The sequence below is a fragment of the Sus scrofa genome, chromosome 8 (genome assembly GCF_054392235.1).
Source record: "Sus scrofa isolate SSC_HxYL_T2T_F1_AM1 chromosome 8, Sscrofa_HxYL_maternal_Yorkshire_Landrace_v2.0, whole genome shotgun sequence".
Classification (NCBI taxonomy): domain Eukaryota; kingdom Metazoa; phylum Chordata; class Mammalia; order Artiodactyla; family Suidae; genus Sus; species Sus scrofa.
In genome coordinates this window covers 72,214,365-72,235,543 of record NC_139390.1, presented here as the reverse complement: position 1 = coordinate 72,235,543, position 21,179 = coordinate 72,214,365, and the positions used below count along the sequence as shown (strand labels likewise).

At 36.5% G+C, this 21,179-nt stretch overlaps 1 protein-coding gene and 1 long non-coding RNA gene across 4 annotated transcripts in view; one reads left to right on the top strand and one right to left on the bottom strand.

The window, feature by feature from the left end:
• The window catches only part of LOC146400834 (uncharacterized), a 421,507-nt gene that overhangs the window by 34,526 nt on the left and 365,802 nt on the right, over positions 1-21,179 (bottom strand). The window lies entirely within an intron of this gene.
• On the top strand, positions 591-20,991 carry LOC100623255 (UDP-glucuronosyltransferase 2B31). Of its 3 annotated transcripts, none has more exons than XR_014812619.1 (6): positions 591-1,354; positions 1,959-2,107; positions 10,024-11,087; positions 12,214-12,301; positions 16,044-16,263; positions 18,991-20,858. XR_014812619.1 is itself a non-coding variant. In XM_003356952.6 (6 exons), exons 1-6 carry the CDS (start codon positions 628-630, stop codon positions 19,265-19,267), a joined length of 1,593 nt encoding a protein of 530 aa, XP_003357000.3. In that variant the 5' UTR covers positions 591-627; the 3' UTR covers positions 19,268-20,991. The 3 variants fall into 3 exon arrangements, 2 of the variants coding, with proteins under 2 accessions (XP_003357000.3, XP_084828530.1); XM_003356952.6 differs by having other exon boundaries at positions 10,024-10,155; positions 18,991-20,991; XM_084972404.1 differs by lacking the exon at positions 10,024-11,087 and having other exon boundaries at positions 18,991-20,991.

The following is a 21,179-nucleotide window of genomic DNA, read 5'->3' as shown; positions in this document are numbered from 1 at the left end:
GATGCCATCTCATTTCTATTCTGTGACAAGGAGACTATAAATAGGAGAGCCTCCCATTTGCCACTGTTTTTACGCTAGTATTTTCTGTTACATAATATAGCCTATTTGAATATGCAAAGTCATCCACTTTTAGGTAAGCACTGATAAAACAATATTAAACACATTGTATAAGCAGGAAGGGTTTTTTTGTTTGTTTTGCTTTGTTTTGTTTTTTTGTCTTTTTAGGGCCGCTCCTGTGGCAATGGATGTTCCCAGGCTAGGGGTCGAATCAGTGCTACAGCTGCTGGCCTATGCCACAGCCACAGCAACACCAGATGTGAGCCGCATCTGTAACTTACATGACAGCTCACGGCAATGCTGGATCCTTAACCCACTGAGCAAGGCCAGGGATCAGTACTGTCCTCATGGATGCTAGTCAGATTCGTTTCTGCTGAGCCATGACAGGAACTCCAAGCAGGAAGTGTTTTAAACTTTGCCTTTTTATTTGATTTGTACAGCTGCTGACTATTCATCAAATGTATTTATTCTAGGTGAACAAATTAAATTTTAACTTCCTGATTGATTTCTCCTTGGATATAAGCAAGGGCCTTAACAAAAGGGTAGAGTAATTTCTAAAAAGTACTACACATGAACAAGATGTTGATGAAACAGTTCTCACTTCTGCTGCTGCTACAGCTGACTTGCTACTTTAGCTCTGGGAGGTGTGGAAATGTGCTGGCATGGCCTGTGGAATATAGTCACTGGATTAATATGAAGGCAATTCTGGAGGAACTTGTCACCAGGGGTCATGAGGTGACTGTTCTGATATCTTCAGCTTCCATTTTTATAGATCCCAGCAAACCATCGGCTATTAAATTTGAGATTTACCCTGCATCTGTAACTAAAGAGGAATATGAGAATTTTTTCATGCATTTTTTCGGAGAATGGACGTATTTGGAAAAAAATTCATTTTGGACATATTTTCCAGCAATGATAAGAATAATAAGGAAATATTTTGAAATTTCATTGAAGTTCTGTAAAGATCTTGTTTCAAACAAGAAACTTATGACAAAACTACAAGAATCAAGGTTTGATGTCATTCTGGCAGATGCCGTTGGACCTGGTGGTGAGCTGCTGGCTGAAATACTGAACATACCTCTAGTGCACAGCCTCCGTTTCTATCCTGGCTATGCAATGGAAAAGCACGGTGGAAAACTTCCATTCCCACTGTCCTACGTACCTATTATCATGTCAGAACTTAGTGATCACATGACATTCATGGAGAGGGTAAAAAATATGATACATGCACTTTATTTTGACTTTTGGTTCCAAGCAATTAATGAGGAGTGGAGTCAGTTTTATAGCGAAGTACTGGGTAAGTCATGCTTTTCGGTGGTAGCATAAAGTCCTAACTTTCCTAATGCCTTGGAAGGTGAGTTTGTATAAATATCTGAGTCACAGGACTTTGGTTTTTATAAGTGGAATAAAAAAAAATGAGGAAAATACACAATGATCCATAAATCTCAGAAACATTTACATTACAGGGTCAGGAATACACTATACACTGTGACCAGTTACTAGCACAGGACACTCCAGGAAGTCATAAACCAAAATTGAGGCACTTATACATACATATCCATATCTTACTAAACTTCTTTTAACTTAAAAAAAAAGTCACTGGAAACCTCAAAATATCTTGATAAATGAAGACATGTATATTGAGGAGATACACACATATCTGAAACACAAGTATCTAGGTAGCATTTAGAAACTGTTTCTACTTGTGTAGCTCAGTTTCCATATTGTGCTTATATTACATTATAGTACACACACACACACACACACACACACACATTTTCTTTGTGAAAAAAGCAGACACATTCAAACATCTCTGGGCTACATAAATCCAAGCTCTTTTCTAAAAACTACTATTATATTTATGTGGTAATAGTCTCACTTTTTTTTTCTTTTCCTTTTAGGAAAGCCCACTACATTATTTGAGGCAATGGGGAAAGCTGACATTTGGCTCATACGAACCTATTGGGATTTGGAATTTCCTCGCCCACTGCTACCAAATTTTGATTTTGTTGGAGGCCTCCACTGCACACCTGCCAAACCCCTGCCTAAGGTAACCAGTTCCTGTTTGTTTTGCTTTTGTTTACTTTGCATTTTCTGTAGGAATAACTCTGCCTTCTTTATTTAAAATATTTGATTACAGTGAGTCAGATGTGAGAAGCTGGATAAAGTGACTTGCCAATTGGAAACTCATATATTTATTTCTATACCAACACAAGTATCTGAATTTCATTATCAGCTTAGAATAAAGTCAAATAGCCAGGATACTTTGAGAATATGTCAGTAAAATTACAACCTTCATTATTCAACACATAATAAAGGATCAGATATTCATTAAAAGAATGATTATAAAATGATAAGCAGGAGTTTCCGTCGTGGCGCAGTGGTTAACGAATCCGACTAGGAACCATGAGGTTGCGGGTTCAGTCCCTGCCCTTGCTCAGTGGGTTAAGGCTCCGGCGTTGCCGTGAGCTGTGGTGTAGGTCGCAGACACAGCTCAGATCCCGCGTTACTGTGGCTCTGGTATAGGCTGGCGGCTATAGCTCCGATTCAACCCCTAGCCTGGGAACCTCCATGTGCCGCGGGAACGGCCCAAGAAATGGCAAAAAGACAAAAAAAAAAATGATAAGCATATTACAGAGTGAGTGGTAATATAGTAAAATGATATAGACACAGTTTCTGCCACCTGACACTCCATGTGGAAAGACATAATACAAGCAAGTCATAAAAATAGTGTGAAAGTGTTATAATAAGGAAAGATCACAATGTTAGGGAAGCATCCAGCAGGAATCATAGAAAGTATCTCTGAGGCATTAATTAATGTGAGATCTGAAGGAGGTACAGGAATAAGAAGAAAGGATAGGGCAGGGATGGAGAAAGACACAAAAGAAAAGCAGATAAAGTGGTAAAATGACAGTTCCCAAGAAGTGCAAATTTAGTCTGAGTAAAGAGGCAGATGATGCTGGAGAGGTTAGCTGGAGGCAGAATTACAAGTTCCTCTGGAAGCATCTACTAGGGGCATTAGAGAGAAAATTAAAACGATTAAGAAATGGAGAGATCTGATCACATTTTCTTTTAAAAGCAAACCAGAGGATGTAATCAGTGAGTTGGACTGTAAAGGAGAAAGACTGGAAAAGGACACCGTTTAGCAGGTTGTTGCAGGACACAGGCAACAATGATGGAAAGTAGACCACAAGGTTCATAGAGACATGACCACACACTAACTCTTATAACAACAGTACCAACCTCATATTTTTGTTGTGGGTAAAAGTCTGTTAGTACCTATTAAACAACCAAAATGTCTCTGGCACATTCTCTGTGACCACAAAAAAATATGACCTATTGTCATTATTTTGTTAGTATTACATACTATCAATAACTCCAGGTGTGCCAGCCACCTACACCTACTTCCTAATTTAAAAGATACTGGTTTTCGAATATATCGAGATTATTTTCTCTAGCATAGTCCCAGAGCATAGATCCCCCTGGAGTTGTTTAAAAGTAGAGTTTAAGGGTTTTTTTGTTTTTAATTTAAATAATTTTAGGTATTTCAATGAATTTAATAAAATTTAAGTCAAAATAGAAATCAACACACTTAAGATTTTCTAATGTTAAGTATATTTTGTTTTACATTAAGATGAACAAGATGAAAGACTAAAAAAATTTTTGTAAGGGTTGAGGCTGTTCACCAGTGTTCTAGCTAAAAAGAAGTCCATTTCTCAACAGTATAAACTTGTGCCGTAGCAATTCTGGCAGCCAGATCCAGCTTTTACTAGCTTTCCCACCTGCATTTAAACCATTCTTCATTTGAAATCATAGGACTTTATATCTCACAGCAGAAAAGAGATGATGACTTAGTCTATCACAGAAGGGTTTGCTGCCTACACTAAACCTGTAGAAAACCTCAATAAAGCTCCAGTAGGGAACATAGGTCTCAGTAGCACACTGCCTGACAGAATGAACACACACAGAAAACGTACACTCAGCATATATGAACCAAAAACTCTGCTCGTGTGATAAAGACCAAATCATTTATACAGCTTGGATCTGCTCATACTTTCTTTTTTTTTTTTATTATTTTCCCACTGTACAGCAAGGGGGTCAGGTCATCCTTAGATGTATACATTGCAGTTACAGTTTTTTCCCCCACCCTTTCTTCTGTTGCGACATGAGTATCTAGACATAGTTCTCAATGCTATTCAGCAGGATCTCCTTATAAATCTATTCTAGGTTGTGTCTGATATGCTCATACTTTCAAATGTTAAGAATTCTCTTCAGTTTATAGGATAATATACCTTATAAAGGAAAGCAAGACTCTAATCTGTTTTAAATTGATATCATCTGTTTAAAATTGATTTAACACAAATAGGAAGTGAGCAATCTTTTAAAAAAAATTATTTTATTTATTTCTTTTTTGCTTTTTTAGGGCAGCGCCCATGGCATGGCATATGGAGGTTCCCAGGCGAGGGGTCAAATTGGAGCTACAGCTGCCAGCCTACACCACAGCCACAGCACCTCAGGATCCGAGCCACGTCTGTGACCAACACCACAGCTTACTGCAACACCGGATTCTTAATCCGCTGAGTGAGGCCAGGGATCAAACCTGCAACCTCATGGTTCCTAGTCAGATTTGTTTCAGCTGCACCACAACAGGAACTCCAGAACTAAGCAATCTTTAGTGAACTATTTGTGATCTCTTAAGAGAACCTTTTTTCTGCTCTTCATGGGGGACAAAATGAAACTGATATCTTTTAAGGGTAAAAACATAGTATCTCTTTTGATTGCAAATTGTTTGGGTTATCTATGGCAACTTTCCCAGTATCCAAAGCTAGAATTAGTGAAACTAAAAACTATTTTTTGAAAGACCTCACCATTTACATTTCAGGAAAATGACAGTGTTAATGGGAGCAGAATTTAGGAAAAGAGAAAGAAGGATAAAGTGAAGATGAATCCTAGAATAACCCTAATAATTAGTAATAGTAGCTGTTGTTACTCAATTTCACAAATAAGATTAGAAGTGTATGAATATCCTCAAGGTCCATCCATGCTGTCAAAAATGCACAATTTCTTTCTTTCTCACAGATAAGTAATTTTGGTGTGTGTGTGTGTCTCACATTTTCTTTATGCATTCATCCATTGCTGGGAACTTATGTTGTTTACCTTGGCTTCTGTGAATAACGCTGCAATAAGCATGGAAGCACATATCTCTTTCCTATTCTGCTTTTATTTCCTTTGGGTATATACCTAGAAGTGGACATTCTGGATCACATAGCTCTATTTTTAGTTTTTTGGCACCTTCCTTTTGTTTTCCACAGGAGCTGAACCAATTTACATTCCCACTGAGAGTGAACAAGTGTTCCCTTTTCTCATTCCTGGGCATCCCAACAGGAGTGAAGTGCTATCTCTTGTTTTGCATTTCCCTGATGATTAGAGAAGTTAAACATCTATTCATGTACCTGTTAGCCATTTAGATGTTTGCTTTGGGAAAATGTCTATTTTGTTTGACTGCCCATATTTAAGTTGAATTAATTTTTCTTATTGAGTTGTATGAGTTTTATATATATTTTGAATAATAACCCCTCATTCAATACGTGGTTTGCAATTTTTTTCTCCCATTCTGTAGGTTGAGTTTTTTTTACATTGTTTTTTACATTGTTTTTACATTGTTTTTTACATTGTTTTTACATTATTGACTTCTTTTTGCTGTGCAGAAGCTTTTAAATTTGATGTAATCCCATTTAAAATTTTTTTTTTCTTGGTTTGTGGTGTCGTATCCAAAAAAAAAAAAAAAAATCGTTTTCAAGACCAATGTCAAGGAGCTTCTAACCTGTATTTTCTTTTGGGAATGTTATGGTATCTGCCTTTTGCTTAAGACTTTGATCTATTTCAAGTTCATTTTTGTGAGTAGTATAAGATAGGGATCTCATTTCATTTCTTAATGTTTATCCAGTTTTCTCAGAAGAGAAAGAAGAGACTAATCTTTTCTCATTGGGTGTTCTTGCCTCCCATGTTGAATATTATTTGAACACATGTGCAGGGATAATTCTGAACCCTGTATTCTGTTCCATTGGTCTACACATTTCTTTTTAGGCCAGTACCAAATTGTTTTATTTTCATTTTATTTATTTATTATTTATTGTATTTTTAGGGCTGTACCTGTGGCATGTGGAGGTTCTCAGGCTAGGGATCAAATCAGAGCTATAGCTGACAGCCTACGCCACAGCCACAGCAATGCCAGATGAGAGCCACATCTGTAACTTACACAACAGCTCACGGCAATACCAGATCCTTAACCCACTGAGCGAGGCCAGGGATCGAACCTGCGTCCTTGTGGATACTGGTCAGATTCGTTTCCACTGAGCCATGATGGGAATTCCCCATATTTTTTTAAATACTATAGCTTTGTAGTATAGTTTGAAATTTGGAGGTGTGATGTCCTTGACTTTGGGAAGTGTGGCCATTTTAACAATATTAATTCTTCTGATCCATGGACCCAGGATGCCCTTCCATTTATTTGTATTTCTTCTCTTTCCTTCAACAGAGATTTGTGGTTATCACTGTACAGCTCTTTTACTTCTTTGGTTAAGATTTATTTCTAGTTATTTTATTGTTTTTGATGCCATTGTGAATGGGATTTTTTTTTCAGATGTTTCATCACTATGCAGAAATACAACTGATTTCTGTATGTTGATTTTTATATCCTGAAGCTTTACTAAATTTGTCAATTCATGTTTTTGGTTGAATCTGGGATTTTCTATACAAAAAATCATATCATCTGCAAAAAATGAAAGTTTTGCTTCTTCTTTCTGATTTGGATGCCTTTTACTTCTTTGACTTGCCTACCTGCTCTAGCTATGCTGAAGGAGTGAGAGAGTGGGCATCCTTGTCTTGTTCCTGATCTTAGAGAAAAAACTTTCAAATTTTCACTGTTGAGTATAATGTTAGCTTTGGGCTGGTCATATATGGGCATTATTATGTTGAGGTATGTTCCTTCTATACCCTATATCTTGAGGTTTTATCATGAAAGGATTTTGTATCTTGTGAAATCTTTTTTCTACCTCTATTGAGATGGTGAAGTGATCAACTTATTTTATCTTTTCATTATTTTAATGTCATGTATTACATTTATTGATTTGCTATGTTGATCCGTCCTTGCATGCCAGGAATAAATCTAACTTGGTTAAGGCATATAAACCTTTGAATGTGCTTTTGAACTTTGATGGCTGATATTTGGATGAGAATTTTTTGCATCTATATTCATCCTGTATATTGGCCTACTGTTTTCTCTTCTAGTAATGCCCTCATTTATTTGGTATCAGGGTAATAGTGGCCTTGCAGAATGAGTTTGGAAGTGTTCCCTCTATCTTTCTCAATTTTTTTTGGAAGAGATTTGAAGGACTGACATGAACTATTTTTTTAAATGTCTCAGAGAATTCATCAGTAAAGACATTTGGTCCTGGGGATTTCTGTGTTGAATACTGATTCAGTCTCTTTATTCATTATGACTTTCAGATTTTCTATTCCTTCCTTAATCAGTATTAGTAGGTTGCATGTTTTTAGGAATGTATCCATTCTTCCTGGTCATGTAATTTGTTGGCATATAATTCTTTATTGTAGTCTTTTATGATCATGTGTATTTCTACAGTGTCTGTTGCAATGTCTCTACTTTCATTTTTAATGTTATTTTTTGAGTGTTTTTTTCTTAGTATCACTAAAGATCATCAGTTTTGTTTATCTTTTTGAAAAGACAGAGAAAGACAAGTACTGTATGATGTAATTTATGTGTGGAATCTAAAAAAAGGCAATTTTATAAAACCATAGAGTAATACAGTGGTAAATAAGGCTAAAATGAGAAAAATTTTCCTCTTTTCTTTTTTCTGTTAAAAATGACTTTGAAAAGAAGCTTTATGACAATGCTTAGCATCAGAAAGTATACATTTTACGAGGAAAGTGTTGGATCATTATTTTCCAGAGGGAAAAGACTAGTGAATTTAAAATAAGAGAAAGAAATTTTAAAAAGACACAGACATAGTTCTGATCAGATATCCAGGAAAATTTTGCTCCTCTACATTTTTTTATAGTAGAGTATATAGAGCAAGGTGAAATTATTCTAGTACAGAAAGAAACAACTTTTTGTTTTTAATTTGGCAAGGATCTGGGACTATAATATAGAATAATTCTAAAACCATCTCAGGCAAAATAATTTCAGCAGGAATTTTATCTACTTTGAAGTGAACTACTCAAAATGCTGGCCAGATCTCTGCTGCAGAAAGCCCCATGATATCTCTCCCACTGGGGGAGCTGCTCCCTCAGGGGTTCAGTGAGGTGATGATGAGGGTGCTTCACAGCCAGTTACACAAAGCAGATTCTACTAGGACATAAATTATAAAATATGATTTCAGGGCAAAAGATGTCATATGTAAAAACCCAGCAATATGGTCACTCACATATGTAATTACACAGGTTTATCTCTGTATTATAAATAGGACTCTTGGAACTGTTTTGAAGAAATTCCAAACTACCATACCACACTCCCCAGTGTCAGCAATTAGTAATTTAGAGGGAAATTTCCCACGAAGTTTAAAGTAAGATGTATAAAAATTATAGAGCTGAGAGAATGGTAGGCATAAAGTCATTAGAATCATAACTTTTTTTTTAGAACTCATAGAAATGTAATTCTTTTTTTATTTTCCTTTTGCTTTTGTAGGGCATATGAAAGTTCCCAGGCTAGGGGTCAAATTGGAGCTACAGCTGCCAGTCTACACCATAGCCACAGCAACACAGGATCCAAGCCATATTTGCAACCTATACCACAGCTCATGGCAACACCAGATCTTTAACCCACTGAGTGAGGCCAGGGATTGAACCCAAATTCTCATGGATCCTAGTTGGGTTCATTAACCACTGAGCCATGAAGGGAACACCGAGGAAATATAATTATAATGACTAAACTAAAATAATCCTCCAGAAAGTCTGCTTATAATAAACAAATGATTTACTAGAACTATAACAATAAATAAAGATGAGTTAAGATCCTGCTATGAGGTCTTCTTCCAAGAATCTAGGTTATTAATTAAAAATTCGATTGATGAAGAATCTGAGTACAATATTATTTAACAGTATCTCCTCCTTACTGCTGAGTACTGGCTCAATTTCATTTCTTGCTTACACACACACGCGCGCATTTGCACAAATACATGTAACAGACACATAAACACACACATATTTGCCAAAATACACATTATAGATAAAATTAACCTTATACCACACATCTCTTTCCCAGAGACCTGAGGGATAAGGTCTGCTAAAAAACAGCCATATTTAAAACCATATGGAGTTTCCTCAAAAAAGATAAAAACAGAAATACCCTAAGGTCCAGTAAATCTTCTTCTGGATATACATCCAAAGGAATTGAAATTAGGATACCAATGAGATATTTGCTCACCAGTTTCATAAAAGCACTATTCTCAAAGCCACGTGGTTGAAGCAATCCAAATGTCTGTCAATAGATAGAGCAATAAACTAAATGCGTTATACACAAAAGTAGAATGTTACTCAGCTTTTAAAAGGAAATTCTGACACATATCACAATGTGGATGAAACTTATGCTAAGTAGAAGCAGCCAGTCACAAAAAAACAAACACTGCACAATTCAATGTAAATGAGATATCTAGCCTAGTCAATCTGTAGAAAGATAGAGTAGACTGATGGTTGTCAGAGGCTGGGGAAAGAAGAAATTTGTTGCACAATGTGAATATATGTTATACTACTAAACTACACTCATAGGAATGATTCAGACGGTAAATTTTATGGTATTTGTATTTTACCACAATTAAAGAAACATGGCCACTACTCTAATAATTCCAGAGTAAATATGCTTTCTCTCGTTAGTTGTTTGCAGCAATCCTTTCAATAATGTTTGCTACGATGTTGCTCTTTTTTTTGATGAAATAAATTATCTTTTCACAGGAAATGGAAGAATTTGTCCAGAGTTCTGGAGAAAATGGTATTGTGGTGTTTTCTTTGGGGTCAATAATCAGGAACCTAACAGAAGAAAGAGCCAATATAATTGCATCAGCCCTTGCCCAGATTCCGCAAAAGGTAGTTTAGGTAATTTAATAGTGGACAAATATTTAATGCATTTTTTAAAATAAATATTTTATTTATTTATTTAAAAATTTTTTATGGCTGCACCTGTGGCATCTGGAAGTTCCTACAACCTACACCACAGCTGTGGCAATGCCAGATCCTTTAACCCACTGTGCCTGGCCAGGGATTGAACCTGTGTCTCTGCAGTGACCTGAGCTGCTGCAGTTGGATTCTTAAATCACTGTACTAATGTGGGAACTTCTAAAGTGTTTTCAACTCTATGAAGGTTATAACTGCAGACATTTTCTGTGAGAAAGGTAAACACATATGATAGAGCCAACTTATATATGTTTAAAAATGAAAATTTACATGGCTGGTGCTAAATTAGTACAGAGAGTATCTCTGGTTGATAATAATTTTGTATTAACAATGTATTGAAATATATTTCAGATATGTAGTATAAATTTTGGTATTTTAATATTATTGTGGGCAGGAAAAGATCACCAAATTCTGCCTTGTCATTTGTTTCTATTCCTTGAAGTACTCCGAAGGACATGGTACACATAGAGATGTTCTCAGGAGCTAAATTTTAACAGTAGGTGTAATAGCACAATAATGTTAAGAAATATTGATAAAAGTCTGGACTATGACATGTAGTTTGTACTTGCAAGGTAGTTTTTTTTTTTTTTTTAAGCTTTTCAGTGCTGCACTTGCAGCATATGCAAGTTCCAGGCTAGGGGTTGAATCAAGGCTAGCTGTTAACTGCTGGCTTACACCACAGTCACAGCAACACAGGATCTGAGCAATGTCTGTGACCTACACCACAGTTCACAGCAATGCTGGATCTTTAACCCACTGAGCGAGGCCAGGGATCAAACCCTCGTCCTCATGGATGCTAGTTGGATTTGTCGCCACTGAGCCACAACAAGACCTCCACTTGCCAGGTAATTATGATTCTTTTTACTTATCCTAAATTTTGGAACTGAACCATTCAGGGTGATTTTTGGGGTGCTATTCAGAGAAAGGATGGCCAGGGCTCACTGAGCTGCCTCCAGATACCCAGTGATTTAGAGAAAGAGAAACATCAGCCTGGCCTGGTTGACTGGGTCCTGCCAATGTGGATACAAATGAACTTATTTCCAAAACAGAAATACAAACTCACAGACTTTGAAAAAATTATGGTTACCAAAGGGTAGGGGAGTGGGAGGGATGGACGAGGGGTTTCGAATTGGCATTATGCACACTGAGGTCTATGGAATGACTGGCCAATGGGGACCTGCTGTATAGCACAGAGAACTCTACCCAGTATTCTGTGATAATCTATGAGGGAAAAGAATCAGAGAGAACAGATATGTGTATATGTATGACTGGCTTACTTTGTTGTACAGCAGAAATTATTACAGCCTTGCAAAGTAATTGTACATTAAAAAAAAACTTTAAAAAAGAACTTAAACCAACTTCCTATGAAAAATTAACTTGTTAATAACCTAGAAAGCAGAAATATTTATTTTTCATAAGTGGCTGATTGCATGCGTTTTCCTTTTTATAAATCGAAAGAGGTTAAACTATAATAAAACAAGTTATATTAGCAAGTGGATATAAGTTAACACCCTTCTATAACAGTCAAAAAGAAATAAACAAGTGAATATTAAATGTGAAAAGAAGCTAGCTTATAAAAAATAATGTAAAATAAAGGCATAGGTTATTAGTAATTTGCCACTGTTTTTGTTTTTGTTTTGCATTAGAATCAAGACCCCCTCTAAAAATTTCTTAAAATTTTGAATTTGTTTTTGAAAATCTCATTTGTCTACCTGTGTGAAATGTCATGCTTGCAGTCCATACCTAGTTGAACATAAAAATAAGTACATAAAAGGTGGGACTTCCTGTTTAGGTTAGTGTGTTAGTAGATATCATAACTTAAGGGCTTATGTCCTCAACTTCCTATCTGTTCTACTGAAGGCATTTAACTAGATGTCTTTTAATCTTGTTAGAATTCTAACACACACTATCACTTCATAATGCTATAACAAGTTCAACTCATGGCACAAGGTATTTTCTTTACCCTAACAGGTTCTGTGGAGATACAATGGCAAGAAACCAGATACCTTAGGACCCAATACTCGGCTGTATAAGTGGATCCCCCAGAATGACCTTCTTGGTAAGACCTGACAGAACAAATACTGAAAACATGAGTAACAGCTGAGTGGAGTGATAATACTTCAATAGAAAACAAACTTATAATTTATTATTAAAACACTCAGAAATAAACCTTAACTTTATATTTATTCCCAGTCCCAGGGAAAACAATAAAATATAAAAACTGGCATTTTATTTTATTTAAAAAATGTTTTAATTAAAGTATAGTTGATGTATAATGTGTCAATTTCTTCTGTACAGCAAAGTGACCCAGTCATACACATATGTTCATTCTTTCTATCATACTGTCTTCCATCATGTTCTATCCCAAACACTGGATATAGTTTCCTTTTCTGTGCTATACATTACTTATCCAGTCTAAATGTACTAGTTCGCATCTACTAACAGCAAACTCCCAGTCTGTCCCACTCCCTGCCCCCTCCCTTGGTAACCACAAGTTTGTTCTCAATGTCTGAGGTTCTTTCTATTCTGTGTATAGGTTCATTTTTGCCACATTTTAGATTTCACATAAAAGTGATAGCATGTGGTATCTGTCTATCCCTTTCTGACTTACTTCACTTAGTATGAGAATCTCTTATTCCATCCATATTAATGCAAATGGCATTATTTCACTCTTTTTATGACTGAGTAGTATTCCATTGTGTGTATGTACCACATCTTCTTAATCTTTTCATCTCTTGATGGACATTTAGGTTGATCCATGTCTTGGCTATTGTGAATAGTGCTGCTATGAACATATGAGTGCATGTATCTTTTTGAATTGTAGTTTTGTCCAGATATATGCTTAGGAGTGTGATTGCTAGATCATATGATAGTTCTATATTTAGTTTTCTGCCTCCATATTTTTTCCACAGTGTTGTACCAATTTATATTCCCACCGACAGTGCAGTAGGGTTCCCTTTTCTCCACACCCTCTCCAGCATTTGTTACTTGTAGACTTATCAATGATAGCCATTCTGATCAGTGTGAGGTGGTACCTTATTGTAGTTTTGATTTCCATTTCTCTAATAGTGATGTTGAATAGCTTTTCATGTGCCTTCTGGCTATCTGTATGTCTTCTTTGGAGGAATGTCTATTTAGGTCTTCTGCCCATTTTTTGATTGGGTTGTTTGTTTTTTTTTGTTGTTGAGTTTTATGTGTTGTTTATATATCTTAGAGATTAAGCCCTTGTCAGTTGGATCACTTGAAAAAATTTTCTCCCATGACATAGGTTGTCTTTTCATTTTTTATGGTTTCCTTTGCTGTGCAAAAGCTTTTGAGTTTAATTAGGTCCCATTTGTTTATTTTTGTTTTTATTTCTATTGCTGTGTGAGACTGACCTGAGAAAATATTTGTAAAGTAGATGTCAGAGAATGTTTTGCCTATGTTCTCTTCTAGGAGTTTTGTTATGTCCTGTCTTATGTTTAAGTCTTTAAGCCATTTTGAGTTTATTTTTGTGCGTGGTGTGAGGGTGTGTTCTAGTTTCACTGATTTACATGCAACGGTCCAGTTTTGCCAGTACCACTTGCTAAAGAGACTATCATTTTCCCATTTTATATTTTTGCCTCCTTTGTCAAAGATTACATGACTGTAGGTGACTGGGTTTATTTCTGGGTTCTCTATTCTGTTCCATTGGTCTGTATGTCTGTTTTTGTACCAGTACCACACTGTCTTGACTGTAGCTATGTAGTATCATCTGAAATCTGGGAAAGTTATGTCTCCTGCTTGTTTTTTTTCCCTCAAGATTGCTTTGGCAATTCTGGGTCTTTTATGGTTCTATATAATTTTTTTCTTTTCTTTCTTTTTTTTTTTTTTTACTTTTTAGGCTGCACCTGAGGCATGTGGAGGTTCCCAGACTAGGGGTCGAATCAGAGCTACAGCTGCCAGCCTACTCCACCGCCACAGTAACGCCAGATTCAAGCCATTTCTGTGACCTACACCACAGCTCATGGCAACATGGGATCCTTAACCCACTGATTGAGGCCAGGGATCAATGCTGCAACCTCATGGTTCCTAGTTGGATTCATTTCTGCTGCTCCATGATGGGAACTCTGATAAAAATTTTTGGATTGTTTGTTGTAGTTCTGTGAAAAATGTCATGGGTAATTTGATAGGGATGGCATTGAATCTGTAGATTGCTTTGGGTAGTATGGTCATTTAACAATATTAATTCTTCCAATCCAGGAGCATGGGATCTCTTTCCATTTCTTTGAATCATCTTTAATTTCTTTGATTAATGTTTTATAGTTCTCCTCTTATAAATCTTTCACTTCCTCGGTCAGGTTTATTCCTAGGTACTCAATTTTTCTGGGTGTGATTATAAAAGGTATTTTTAAGATTCTTTTTCTAATATTTCAATGTTAATATACAGAAATGAAACTATCTTGTATCCCGCTGTTTTGCTGAATTTGTTGATCCATTTGAATAGTTTTTGTGTGGTGTCCTTAGTCCTTATGGTTTTCTATATATAGTATCATGTCATCATAAGCATAAAGTGACAATTTTACCTCTTCCAATTTGGGTACCTTTTATTTCTTTTCTATGTCTGACTGCTGTGGCTGGCATTTTATTAAACAGAGTCACATCCCTTATGGCCAGAATCTTTATTTTGACTATAATTACTATTCACAGTGAACTTTTCAAGAACTTCCTGGATTGTTTCTCTTCTCTGAATTCTCTCCTTACACCTATCATTTGCCCTCTCTAGGGATATTTTAAACGCTAGAGAAAAATAACAGGTCCTCTTTTATTACCAGGATGCTCCATTTTCAATGGGAAAAAAAAACTACAATCATTTTCTTTTTCTTTCTTTCTTTTTTTCTTTTTTGGCTTTTTAGGGCCACACCTGCAGCATATGGAAGTTCCCAGGCTAGCGGTTGAATCAGAGCCACAGCTGCCAGCCTACACCACAGCCTCAGCAACTCAGCTTGCAAGCCACATCTGCGACCTACACCACAGCTCATGGCAACACTGGATCCTTAAGCCACTGAGTGAGGTCAGAGACTGAACCCACATCCTCATAGATACTAGTTGGATTCTTAAACCGCTGAGTCACAATCATTTTCATGAAGCAATAACACATTACGTGATAAAATGCAGCTTTTTCTTCCTCTGGTTCCAGTGCCACTACCATTACCCCGTCCGTTGCCTTGATATCCTTCCCACAAGGTTAAATGACTTCACAATTTTTTTAAGAAAATATATTTCTGGAGTTCCCGTAGTTGCTCAGGGGTTAGTGAATCCGACTAGGAACCATGAGGTTGAGGGTTCAATCCCTGGCCTTGCTCAGTGGGTTAAGGATCTGGTGTTGCCTTGAGCTGTGGTGTAGGTCGCAGATGCGGCTCAGATCCCAAGTTGCTGTGGCTGTGGCACAGGCTGACGGCTACAGCTCCGATTGGACCCCTAGCCTGGGAACCTCCATATGCCGCAGGTGCGACCCTAGAAAAGACAAAAAAAAGAAAATATATTTCTGACATGCCCTCCCCTGTTTTTTGCACAGGTTTATTTTTTCTTTTCCCCCAGAATATTCCTTCAAATTCTTCACCTGCCAATCTTGAATTCATTTGTGAATTCATTCTTTCATGAAGTCTTCACTGACCTTTCCAGCAGATTTGCTCTGAGTTCTGAAAGCAACTTAGATGGAATTTCCGTGTACATAATAACCTGTTATCAAAATACAGTGCTTCTTTCAGTGCCTTATAATGCTCACTTTTCATTTTATTTCTAAGAATAATAATAATTTTACTTAATTCACTCAATCCTAGGTCATCCAAAAACCAAAGCTTTCATAACTCATGGTGGCACCAATGGCATTTATGAAGCCATCTACCACGGGGTCCCTATGGTGGGCATTCCTCTGTTTGCTGATCAGCCTGATAACATCGCTCACATGACAGCCAAGGGAGCAGCTGTCAGATTGGACTTGAAAACAATGTCAAGAACAGATTTGGTCAATGCAGTGAAGCAAGTCATTAATAATCCTTTGTGAGTATATATATATATATATTTTTTTTTTCAGTAGACACTCTTTGTCAAGAATTTTTTGTATTGAAGCCAGGAAGACAGCATTGAGTCCTGGTCATAAACATGAGGTGTAAGATTTGCTCAATGCTTTAGGAATAGTCATTAGTAACCCATTTTGAGTGTCACATTAAGTGGGTTTTTTGTTTGTTTGTTTAGTGATTGTAAGGGAAAGGATTGTCAGAGGTTTAAGTATAGTGACAAAATTTTTAAAGAGCTAATCATTAGCTAATGATAATCCTTCTGTTATCATTTCAGTGTGAAGAATCACTGAAATGATAACAGAAGGATTAAGAGAACATTGAGAACATTGGAAACAAAGTTAAAGTAGGAACCACAAATGTTATGAGTACTCATCTGCACACTTATGACTTTCAGCATGTGAACTCCAAAGTTTTAACCTCTTCTAAGATGGTTTATGTTTAGTAAGCCTGCATTACACAATCACTCTCAAATTCACAATACATTTAATATTTTGATCCCATCACTGATAAATGTAAAGAACTAGAACTTTCTAATTACCCAGTTACAACTATATAGATACTACTTATAAAAGTAAGTACAATCCTAATTCTTTTTATTGTGCTTGTTTTTGTCTCTTTTGTCTGTTTTCTTTTTATGGCCTCACCTGTGGCACATGGAAGTTCCCAGGCTAGGGGTCAAAACGGAGCTGCAGCTGAGGCCTATGCCACAGCCACAGCAACACCAGATCTGAGTGGCATCTGCAACCCACACCACAGCTCACAGCAACACACCAGATCCTTAACCCACTGAGCAAGGCCAGGGATTTGAACCCGTATCCTCACAGATACAACATCATGTCCTTAACCTGCTGAGACACAACAGGAACTCCTTGTTTTTGTCTTATTTTGACAAAGGTAAAATCTAAACGTTATTGACATATCCCTATTGAAAACCAGAATTTCAATCCTTGCTGAAAACCAAATCTTATAAATTCAGAAATACTTGGTTTCCATATCATTTCAGGATATACATTAATTTCAGTAACACTATTACTATTAATGTCCTAACTATGAAGTATATGTTTCCTTCTTTTGATTCATAATGACTCTAGAAAGAAAACATTTTGAGTAATATTGGTAATAGCACAGTGGACGTCTGTGTTTTAAAAGTAGAGTTATTTTGATTTTAGCACAACTATTGTCACAAATGTGTACCACAAGAAGCATATTTTCTTCTTTTTTAAAGACATATATCTTTCATTTTGTGGTTTTGTGTAGGACATATCTCTAGTATCTTTACATATTTTTAGATTTTTGGAGTTCCCGTTGTGGCGCAGTGGTTAACGAATCCGACTAGGAACCTTGAGGTTGTGGGTTCGATCCCTGGCCTTGCTCAGTGGGTTGAGGACCCGGTGTTGCCGTGAGCTGTGGTGAAGGTTGCAGACGTGGTTCGGATCCTGTGTTGCTGTGGCTCTGGCATAGGCCAGTGGCCATGGCTCCAATTAGACCCCTAGCCTGGGAACCTCCATATGCCGCAGGAGCGGCCCTAAAAAAAAAAAAAAAAAAAAAGGCATATTTAAAAATTTTTAACATTGTAAATCTGGTGCCAAAAAGTGAAGATCATTTATTACCTGATAAATACTGAATGTTTATAATATGCTATACAGTGTACATATTATAAATACAATGTCCTTTGCACATACTAAATGAACTTCTTTATTATAGTCTTTCCCTATTGTACTACAAAATATTTCTGGATTACTGCCCTTCTCTCAGAAACTCAGTGCTCTGCCTGAGTTTTTACACAAGAGGGAGAAGTTACCTCCATTTTTATTACTACAGTACCATGCTACAGCAATTTTGTGACTTAGAGTTTGTGAGCCACATCTCTTTGTTCCTCCTTCTTCTCTGTTAACCCATCATCATTTCTAACAATAGAAACACATGTAGCTGCAATGCCTGAATGTGAAATGTTGATCACTGAAATAACTAACAAGAAAAACAATAATACTTGCAAACATTAACCGGGAGTCTACTGTATGCTAGGAATGCCTCTAAGAATCAATATGTTATTCCTGAAAAGAATCAGATAAGGTACTCTTCCTCTCCAGTCCATTTAACAATGAAAAACTTGAGGAACAGAAAATAAAGAAGCAGGCAACAAAGTAAGTGTCAGAGTCAGGATTCAAACCAAGGCAATCCATTTCCATACATTTAACTGCTACTTCACTAATATAAGGTCAACACTAAATCCTGGTCAATACCAACATGTTGCTGAACTTCATCATAGATTTATTTCCTATCTCTGGATTATGAGAGTATTTTAAAATTTGTCTATTAAAAACTCCTTACTGGATGATTCAGTTTTGAACTGTCAAATCATGTGTTTCTTTATCTTTTCTTTCTTCTTTTTTCTTTCTTTCTTTCTTTTTTTTTTTTTTTTTTTTGCCTTTGGGATATAAATCATTCCATTCTTTTTTTTCATATCATTCCATTATTCATACTACAAATACTCATCCTCTCCCATCTTCTCTCTTTTTTTTTCATAGATTGAAATCCTATGCATTCAACAAATTTTAGCCCATAAGCTAAGATCTCTATAATCATCTCTGAGGAAAATAATCTATTTTTCTTCCACTCTATGTGGCACTTTTTACCATCTGCATGAAAATATCACATTTATCTTTTCTAGTTCATTCTATACATTGATTATTTCCTGGTCTTTTAGCTACAAAGAAAATGTGATGTGGTTATCAACCATTCAACATGATCAACCTGTAAAGCCCCTGGACCGGGCAGTCTTCTGGATTGAGTTTGTCATGCGCCACAAAGGAGCCAAGCACCTGCGGCCAGCAGCCCACGACCTCACCTGGTACCAGTACCACTCTCTGGATGTGATTGGGTTCCTGCTGGCCTGTGTGGCATCTTCTATTTTCCTTGTAACAAAATGTTTCTTATTTTGCTGTCAGAAGTTTGTTAAGACAGGAAAGAAGAAAAAAGAGTAGAGTTTGAGACCCAGGGGTAGTAGGCATGAAAGGTATGATTATTCCATGTAATTCAACCACTGTGAAGCAATATGTCACAAAAATTTCCTTCGCATTTAAAAAGACCCATGCTTTCTTGATTTCCAAAGATTTACTCTTGGTTAAACATATAGGGTTAGCTAATCCATTAATTCCTAAGGATGGAAATAATCTTATGTATTTTTTGATAAATACTTCAGTATTTCTCTTGAAACGGTCACTTCAATTCATCAAACCAAAGAAAAAAATTATTTATATTCAATTTACAATTCCGATATTATAAATCTTTAAATTATCAGTCCTATCTTCAATTCTGACTTATGTATAATTTCATAACTCTGAAAAAAAAAATAAGACCAACCAGAACCTCAGTTTGTTGATTTAAGTAAGATTGATCAGCCTGGGAGTTCCTGCTGTGATTCAGTTGTAACAACCTGACTAGGATCCATGAGGACTCAGGTTTGATCCCTGGCCTTGTTCAGTGGGTTAAGGATCCGACATTGCCGTGAGCTGTGGGGTAGGTTGCAGATGTGGCTGGGACCCTTGTGGCTGTGGCTGTTGCATAGGCTGGTAGCTGAGCTCCAATTCTACCCCCAGCCTGGCACTTTCATAGGCTGCAGGTCAGGCCCTAAGAAGACCAAAAAAAACAAAAACAAAAGCAAAAACAACCAAAAAAAAGAGAGAGAGAGAAAGAAGACTGAGCAGCCTGTTTTACTATGGATTCTTCAGAAACATATTCTGCATAAATAAATGCAATCAAATGAATATATTTCTCATTGTCAAAGAAAAACAGAGCCAAAAAGCTTATGAAAGGCTGCAAGACAAATTTTATTCAAACTGCTGAGGAGGGGATAGAGAGATTCCAGTGTCAACTGAGGTTCAACTCCAATTAAGACAAAAGTGACCTAAGTTTTTAAAGTGAGAACAGATAGGGAACAAAAAGAGACTGTGAGGGCAATTAAAACAGAGAACAAAAAATGGACAAGGCGGGCTATGGAGAAATGGAAAATTAGAAAAAGGGTAGGCAGAAAAGTTACTGAAATGGTTTGGCAAGGTGAGTTAGGGTACATTTTGTAGTTTGGCAGGATCACATTTTCTTGGGCAAAGATTCAGCATGAGGGCTGGGGTCATCTTTAGAGCGAAGGTAAACCTAGTTTAGGTGGAAGTCAAGTTAAAGTTTGGGCAAGTCTCTTGGCACAGTGCTTAGCCACACCCTTTGTTCTGTATAGGTGTATAGATTTCAGAACCTTCATGAGGCTCAAAACATTCCTTCATGTCAATTTCTGTGCTTCAGAAATTCTGAATGGTCCTAACTTGTTTGCTATCTGAAACCTTGCAGAAAGTAAAATCTGTAGTTTAAAAGAGTAAAGATTGTTTCCACACACAAGGCCTTAAATATGCCCAAATTATTGTTCTCCCTTTATAATAACCCTTTGTAACTGGATAGTTATACACAAAATAAATGCAGAGAGTAGCAATGATAGGTTGGGCTCTGCAAGTTTAGTCCAGTCCCTCTGGATTACAATCTTTCAAGATATCCTTCCTCCTGAAATAAAAGCTTCAATTTCTTTAACTTGTCAAGTAAGAGCCTTCCAACTCCTTCAACACCTGGAAAACTGAGAATCATAGTGAGAAGCATATATTTACTTGATTCTTCCATCTCATCACTTAGATAAATAAACTGCCAGATGGAATAAAGAGCCAAATACTGTGCATAACAATTTTTAAAGTCTATGCATGAGAAACCTTTTGAAATAGCAAAAACATCTCCAAGAATGCCTTTAAATACTGGTAAATGAATACTTTAGACTCAGAACACAGCCTCTAAAGCCAAACACAGAGAAGAAAGAGACCAAGTTAAGAGTATTTCTTCTGATTGACAAAAAATATGTTT

Bases quoted from the DNA above. Each gene is read 5' to 3' on its own strand.
- LOC100623255 (XM_003356952.6), top strand. From the start codon at position 628: ATGAACAAGATGTTGATGAAACAGTTCTCACTTCTGCTGCTGCTACAG. The intron at 2,108-10,023 runs GTAACCAGTTCC...ATCTTTTCACAG, and splicing joins CTGCCAAACCCCTGCCTAAG to GAAATGGAAGAATTTGTCCA. The intron at 10,156-12,213 runs GTAGTTTAGGTA...TTACCCTAACAG, and splicing joins TTGCCCAGATTCCGCAAAAG to GTTCTGTGGAGATACAATGG.